Below are 8,701 nucleotides of genomic sequence, written 5' to 3'. Positions count from 1 at the left end.
CGTAACTCGTTAAGCAATCCCAACTTAATATTATAAATGCGAAAGTAACTCTGTCTGTCTGTCTGTCTGTTACGCTTTCCCGCTTAAACCTCGCAACCGATTTTGATGAAATTTGGCATAGAGATAGTTTGAGTCCCGGGAAAGAACATAGGATAGTTTTTATCCCGGTTTTTGAAACAGGGACGCGCGCGATAAAGTTTTTCTGTGACAGACAAAATTCCACGCGGGCGAAGCCGCGGGCGGAAAGCTAGTATTTTAATAATTATTAATCTTTTTTTTCTATTCAACCTTTATAAAGTTCAACTAGCCTTTAACTGTTTGTAAAAAGTGGGTATACTGTTTTCTATTACTGTTTGTAATCCTATAAATTAAAATTAACTAATTGAGGTTTGTTGCCTCAACAGCTTTGATTGATTTTGATTTGATTAAAGAATATTAGAAACACATTCATATCTATAAAACTTATCCTTAATAAAAAAAAACGAAACTAAAATTAAACATTAAGAACACTAAGAACAGTCTAGGCACATACAGCAAAAATATAAGTAAACGTCGCTATTGGCTGCCATGCTCATTCTCATCAATCGTGGAGCCATTTGACTTCGTATCCTCGTTAATTTCTGATGAGTCAGAATACTCCATTTTAATTTCAATTATTGGATAAACTGGGTTTTCTGTTGCATCTGCCGGAAGATTCTCAGCTATATTGGGCGATGTAGCTGGCACTGATAAAACTTGGGAAGGCGTCATTAGCTGTGACGAGCTCTCTCGCATCAATTCAGCCTTTTCTGTTCGTGGAGAAGACGCCGGATTCGTTGCAGTGGGCTCATGCTCACCCATTGAATTCGCTGCAGGCATCGAACCCGAACATTCGTCCAACATCTGTTTCCATTCCAATTCCTGAACTACTGCAAACAACTTTCCTTTCGCCAGATACTGGTAGTACGGCGAGAAATTCTTCACTGTAGCCGCTAACCCTTTGAAGAAGGCCTCGATATGATCGTTCTGATTTCTTTGTTGGTTCTTCAGGAATTCGACCATGAAATTAATATCCGTTAGTGGTTCTGTTTTGTTTTCATGAGGCCGTTTACGAGAACGATCTGTAATAGAACTTTCTTCCGAATCACTGGATTGCGAATGTTGTCCTTGAAGTCGGTTCCCCTCTTGTTCGGCCCTCTTGTTCCCTTCTTGTTCGGTCGGTTCGGCCGACCTCTCACCTAACCGCTTCTTTCTGCCCGGCGGATTTATGTGAGGAATCAAAAAATTCAGATTGCTCTCATATTTATACCTCATGAATTTTGTAACGCCTTTCGCTCGATCCTTTTTGCGTTTGTTTAATGACTTTCTGAACTGATCTCTTATGTTACACCATCGTTTTCTGCAAGCATCCTCTGTAACAAAAAATAAAGTGTCAACAATGTTTTTTTATTTTTATTCCAATTTGTAATTTATTAGTCTTACTTTATGGTGCAAATATAGCCCGTGATTTGTGGATATTATGGCTGGGTTGCACCATCTTACTTTAACTTTGACAAACGTCTTCTTACGGTCAAAGTTAGGTGGTGCAAGTCAGCCTAAATGTAGGTATAATATTTGTGTTAGTTACAGTCAAAAAAATAGTCGAAAGTGGATATGCCCAATGCCCTTGAAATGAAAATATGTAATTTCATATGATTTTTCATGCTATTCATATTATTAATGTTCCATGCCTACTCACCATCTTGATTCATCTCCATGTCTATCGTTCGCCACACTATATTCTTGTATCTGTTATCCAAATATTTATGATGGCACATGTCGTATATTACGGGGTACCTGCGCACACATTCTATGAGTCTTTCGTCGTCCATTTTTGTTTGAAACTTCTAGTAGGTACTAACGCTCGTATTCACAAAGGATGCTTGCTTAAGCGAAGCAGAAAATCGAAAGCACAGCGTTGAATAGAGCTCTGTGATTCGTGTGTCACCCTTTGCGTTCACGCGCACTGAGATACCTCATAGTAATGTTGAATACGGGCGTAATAAACGGGTAGCACGTTCTGTACGAAATGTAGACTGATGCCGTGCGGTGAGCGTGACGGGGACGGGACGGGGCATGGTCCCCCCGCGGCGGCCATCTTGCTGCCGTGCCGAGCCACCGACTCTCGCCCGTGGCGGGCGCGTAGCGGGAATTCTTATGGCGCAAGTATACTATGCGTGACGTAACAATGTGAACAGCATCTCGCTTACTTTCTCCTTCCCACACCCGTGCGTCGCCCATACTACCCGTTCGCGCTAAGTTTGCCGGTCCGTGGAATGCGCTTCCCTTCCTCCAACCGCGATTAAACGCAATTTGTTAGTGTTTAAACGCAATTAAGTGTTTTATTTTACACAAATACACAATTTTTATCAATATTAATTAATAAAAAATATTTTCAATATAGTTTGCTAAAGTTATAGACGCATTCCTTCGAGTGACGTCATAATTATCGCCAGCGGCAAACTTATCGCGAACGGATAGTACTTTGGTGTGCGGGCTCGCGCTTCGTCTCGGTTACTTTTCTGCATAGTGTACTTGCGCCATTAACCTATTTATTGCTAGGTATAGTATGCCGTGATGTTTTAGTAGTGGTAGTGATTTGTTTGATCGTCGCGGGTTCTAGTCCCAGTTGAGTCAGTTTATGGTATTTATGGTACGCTCGATTAAGTGAGAGAAGTGAGATAATGAATTTATTATTTTGTTTTGTCATGCGTTGTTTGCAATGCAAGTATTCTTACCTAGTACTGAAGTATTTAGGTTATAAAAATAGTTATGCAAAAACTTTAAGGATGATTTCGAAAATCCGTATTATAATTATGAGTGATTCTGTATTTATTTACAAAATAAAATCTAATATCGTCTTTTTCCGCGAAATTAAAAACGTTCGCAATGTTCCTAATTAGACGAAGGATAAAGGTGGGAAAAGAAATAAAAATACTCATTAATATCCATTAATTAATATATTATAATATACGTGACTTAACAATAATATTATGTATTTATTCGTTATTGCTCTTTTTATTTATTGTACTTAGTTTTATTATAGTGGATCCGATTTTAGCGTCCCGTGATATGAACAGTTGAGAACTATGATAATCACATTCTGTTACTTTTAAAAAGATTGTTACAAAAAATCTTATTATTGCAGTGATTTATCAACAATATTATTGCTCTGAAAATCTTAACAAACTTAACAACTTTATTATCTGCGCGAATTTTAACTACTAAGCAGATTTAGTAACATTTAACAAATCGAACATTTAAAAGCTACCCGAAATAGCAATTTTGGACCATACTTAAGGACATTAAAAGTAAAATCTATTAAGGAAAATTGTAATTTAATGGATTCCGTAAAATCAAATCATAATATTAAGTACAAAATACCAACGTCTCTATTTTTCTTCAACAACAAACAAACAAGCCTGAAAGATTAATAAAAATTCTATATTTGCTCAAAGCACGGTGTATATTATGTTGTAACATTTCAATAAAGTATTCTTTCTCATTATTATCGATATTGTGTGGATAACATCGTCTAAAAACAATATTATACTAATTAAAAACTAAAGTTACCTATATTGTGTTGTTTTTATAGAGCGATCTGATAGAAGAAACAGCGACTACCAAATAAGCTGGACTAAACAAAAATCTTAAAATTGGTACTTCAATATAGCATGGAAAGTTGTACTAAAAACGAAATATAAAATATTTTTGTACAATCTTTTTAAACCACTGAAAATATGAATTTGTATCGCTAAAATAATGAAGGTAAGCATCTCACTGACAGAATAGGATCTTAGTAGATTGCAATATGAAAGTATATTAAAATTTCCTTACTCTAGTGTCTTAGTAGAGAATTAGCCTAATACACACACAAGTCAACAAGAAGAATATAGAATTATTACTATTAGCATTTAAAATATCTATTATTCCAATAACAATATCACATATAGTAATAACTAGACAATAATAATTATTATAATTAATAATAACAATCAACAATTACATTCGATGATACAATGGTGTAATTATTAAAGTATATCTATTTATTATTAATTCGTATATTATTATTATTTGTATGTGCGTAATGATTATTATTTTGATCACGATAGCACTTTCTAATAATATAAATACACTTAATTTAGTACATTTCTCCTTTTAAGTCACTATTGTATGTTTTTTTTCATTTAGATTTTACTATATTATTTAGTTAGCTTTTCAGAAGTTTAGTATAAATAACGGACCTAATATTATTATATTATTGTGGACACCGATTTCACGTTTTTGACAAAGCAATACCAATTATGATAGACACTATATTCGACCTAATACGATAAAATAGATTAATTTAAGGTAGAGTTTTTTAGAATAAGATCATGTTTACATATAATATAGTAATACACACAGAGTGACATCAAATTTCGCTTTTATAGTCAATACATTATCTAAACCACTCATTTTATATATTTTATTTAAATATATCATTTGTTACGTCTACTGGTCGATTACAAAAAGCCGTGTAAGAGGCGTAGCGCTCTAGGGAATCTTAAAAGTAGTTAACAATAAAAATGTTTTACGAAATATTCTACATGATCAACAAATAATAACATCCATTTGCCTCCTTATATGCATCTAAAAGGGTAAATATAACAAAAATCTCACTATAAACTTGTAAAGGTTTATCAAAAGTGCATTTTCCTTTTAAGTGACAAAACCCAAGTGTTTATTGATTTAACGGAATAAAATAACAGAAAACCAAATATATTTATTTATTAAAACGATCGACAGCAGGATCGGTACAAGGCAGTGATTTTATAGATATTTACTAAAATACAATGACATCTAAAGTGACCGTTTTAATCATCTTAAAATTTTAATAAGACATTAAAACATCTTTGTTACTTCAAAGAAAAAATATTCAAAATTGAAAAAATATTCAAAATTGAAAATATATTAAAAAGGGTTATGCATTTAATTTCGCAAATTTTGTGTTAAGTAGAGTTCATAATATTATTATTATTAACAATACGAAACGAATTTAAAACAACAATTAAATAAAATTATATTTTGTAAAATATGAATAATATTTTTAGGATTTCATCATAAAATCTGTAACCTGGACAAAAAATGTAAATATTATTTTGATATATTTTTATTTAAGTACGCAGTTAATTAGTTAGCAACTCATTATTTAAGTACAACAATATGAACTCTTCATAACTAAATAGCGGTAACGCTTTAGACAAATGCGTGACAGCTTTTTGGTTTGAATAAAATTAAATAGAGTTTGACCAATTAAATAGATAATTTCTGGTAGGCGTAGTTTAGAATATGTCAAAAGCTTTTGTTATATTACAAGTCGTTGTATAGAAATAAGGAAGCCCCCATTTAAACTACCCGCCGAAGAATAGTGCATATAAAGGTAGATTCAGACTTTTGAGGCATACACCGTACACGGTGTAAAACGAATGCCTCTGTTAAAGGTGCTTTTGTAAGCATACCAGCATTATCCTTTGCGTGAAAAGCAAGCAAATACAATCTATCTACCTGTATGTCATTCACGTAAATAACTATGTTCCAAAGAGCATGCTGATCAGATACTCTACTACTGCATAGTTATGCACAGCTCACACCGAGGCATTTTGATTGTGAAGCATTTGCTGAAATAATAATGTAGGTTCGTTTCACAAAGTATGTATCTGTCACCGGAAAATAATAAGACTCGTAAGTTGATCAATTTTCTAGGTAGTTGATCAACTCTCGGAAAATAATAAACGGCATTTGAAATGTACTATTTAACGTATGTATTTTAGTAAGTTGATTAATTTACGGCGTCTTGCCGTTAAATCATCTGACAAAGGCAAGGTGCACGTTGATTGGTTAAAAGACTCGCGTGCTTTTATACCGCTCCCCGCCACCCGGCCGCCGCCATTACCGGTTTAAACGTAAACAAATCTATCTATTTTCTTTATTTAAAGTAGTAAAATTAGCAATTGTTGTTTTGTGTGGTAATAATTTTAATTATAGCGCGTCATTTTATTTATGATGAGTGAAATGCAGTCTGTAGTAGTAGAAATAAACAAACTTAGTTACTTGTTATTCATATAACTTACAATAATAAAACTCTAAGCTCCAATTTTTTTTTTTAAACATTTTTCATTTATTTAACTATACAGGGTGTTACTTTGCATTCTTGCCATATATACAGAGGTTACTATATTACTGATACTGAACACAAATCCGTAAAAAAATAATGCCCGAAAATTTTTTTTTTTAATCTTGAGTATTTTATTTTATCGACAATGTGTTAAACACACCACTAATTATCGTAACGCATGCACATCACTTGTTGGCGATGGCGATGGAGACTTTTTTACTTTTTATTGTATTTTTAAATATCTATTGCAATCTATTGTCTTTAAAATGTCTTTTTGACATTTGTAAAAAACTGAGAAATCCATCAAACACAAATCACGTTATAAATAATACAAAAATGACTGAAGTGTATTCAAACAACGAATAATTTAATCAAAATGGTGCTTGGAGTGTCTGCAAGACGTCTTAGACGAAATGCTTGATGACGTACCCTTAGCGTTACACCAAATGCTCTACTACCAGCAGGATGGTGCTCCCCCACAATAAGGACGTCAAGTGCGCGAATAATACGTTTGGTGAACAGTGGATTGGACGAGGGGTCCAGTAGCTTGGCCACCACGATCCTCGGACCTGACACCAATGGAATTTTTGGAGTGACTTGAAACGACTGGTATGCGCAGAAGAGATAAACAGTGTAAACGCGTTACATGAAAGGATTGTTTTAGTGAAACTGTGATACAAAACGTTTATGTGTTGCGAAAACTAAAGCGAAAAACCTACGCTTCGCCGTGCTAGACTGTGCCTTCATCAGAACGGAGGACACTTTGAACACTTGCTTCGCAGTACGTAAACTTTGTAAGTAGGAACTTATGAATAAATAATTAATTGTGAATAAGGTCAAAGGTGATTTCATTTCATACTTAATTTATTAATTTGTAAAAATAGGGTAGGTACAATGTTGTAAATTAATTGAAACCCTAATAATTATTACGTATTTTTGACGGTCCTAAGCCCGTAAAGTAGAAAGGAAAATCTGAAATCAACTGAAAAGTATTTTAAAATAGTTATTATGACTGGATAAAAAGGCTGGTACCCAAAGCCATAAAATTAAGAACTAGGCCACGCCCACTAGGTTTATTCCACTTGCACCTGTAGAACGTGCGAGATAAAATTGGTTTATTCCAATTTGTACTGAAAAACCAAATTTACTAAAATCTTAGTGTACTTTCTTTATGGGAGTCTCTTGTTTATCTTAAATAATAGGTACTGCTACCTACTTTTATCTCTGTGAATATGGCAAGAATGCAAAGTAACACGGTGTATAGCATAGACGAACTTTAATATCCCTATCTGTAAAATGTAAATATTAAAACAATATAATCTAAGTGTTTGTAACTCAATGAATAAACACTTGCTAAATGCTTATAATTAATGCTGTCGACCAATCAGAGAAAAGTGTATTAAGTGACGGATAATAGTGTACCGTCAAATAGTACTCTGGGCAACGATTGGTCCATTTGTGGATGATTTTACTTGTAGCAATATAGTTAATTATTAAATTACGGCTAGGTACCGTAAGTTGACCAATTAGCTAAAATTCGATGCGTTAAATAGTACATTTCAACTGCCGTTTGTTATTTTCCGAGAGTTGATCAACTTCCTAGAAAATTGATCAACTTACGAGTCTTGTTATTTTCCGGTGACATATCCACCTTAATAATTATAGGTACCATCGAGATTTAGAAATAGAATTTGAACAACAACATGAATGTTAAGTTTTTTTCGATTGCTTTTTTGTTTTACAATTTGTAAATTAATTAACTACTGAAAAAGTAGTCATTTTAAGCCTTTTAGGTGACAACCATAATATAATTTATTAATCAACTAAGTAATATTGTTAAATTATGATTTATTAATCTTGCTAATAATGATGCTATTTTTAACGGATGACATAACACACAGTTGATATTTAATATCAACATGGTAACAACATTACAATTAAACAGCATACATTCTGCCATTGCGAAATGTAAACAAAAACAAATTGGACGTTCATTCTTCTCAGGATTACCAACTACTCAAAAAGTGTATTTTTTCTTAACAACTTTTGTATATTGTCATCGTCCCTGTATATACATATAAGTATAAATAAATCAGCGGATATTCAGACGGATTTAGATAATATTCTATGAAATAACAAAAATAGAATCAAAGGTGATATTTGCTGGTGTGACTGCTGCTTTTTTTGTTCAAGTATTTTGGTAAACGGATTCAAAAAAATGTTTTTGTTTCAAGTTCTGAACGGCTATATTATATGAAAATTTGAATATTATTAACAGTTTTAGCTAGAAAATAATATAAAGTACGAACAAAATTAAATATATTAATGATAATATAATATAAATGACAGTTTAAGCTATATTTTATTAAAGACGTGTCTGCAAAATTTGACTGCTAATCTAGCGATATCTGAGGAGGGTAGCTTCCCTAATATACTTTTATATTTCTTACACAATTTAGCAACATTTAGATATTCAAAACTTCTGAATCACAACGTTTTCTAAGCCTTTGCTAAAAGATATAGGAG

General features: G+C 32.9%; 1 protein-coding gene across 1 annotated transcript; it reads right to left on the bottom strand.

The window, feature by feature from the left end:
• Positions 1 to 390: 390 nt before the first annotated feature.
• Positions 391 to 2,077, bottom strand: LOC114353515 (uncharacterized). The gene is made up of 2 exons (XM_028305544.1): positions 1,718 to 2,077; positions 391 to 1,391 (listed from the first exon to the last, which is right to left on the bottom strand). The coding sequence occupies exons 1-2, from the start codon at positions 1,848 to 1,850 to the stop codon at positions 556 to 558; spliced, it is 969 nt and encodes a 322-aa protein (XP_028161345.1). The 5' UTR covers positions 1,851 to 2,077; the 3' UTR covers positions 391 to 555.
• Positions 2,078 to 8,701: the final 6,624 nt, after the last annotated feature.

Source organism: Ostrinia furnacalis, unplaced genomic scaffold (assembly GCF_004193835.3).
Source record: "Ostrinia furnacalis isolate ACB-3 unplaced genomic scaffold, ASM419383v2 OfSCF1726, whole genome shotgun sequence".
In the NCBI taxonomy this organism is placed as follows: domain Eukaryota; kingdom Metazoa; phylum Arthropoda; class Insecta; order Lepidoptera; family Crambidae; genus Ostrinia; species Ostrinia furnacalis.
This window is presented reverse-complemented; position numbering and strand designations above follow the sequence as displayed.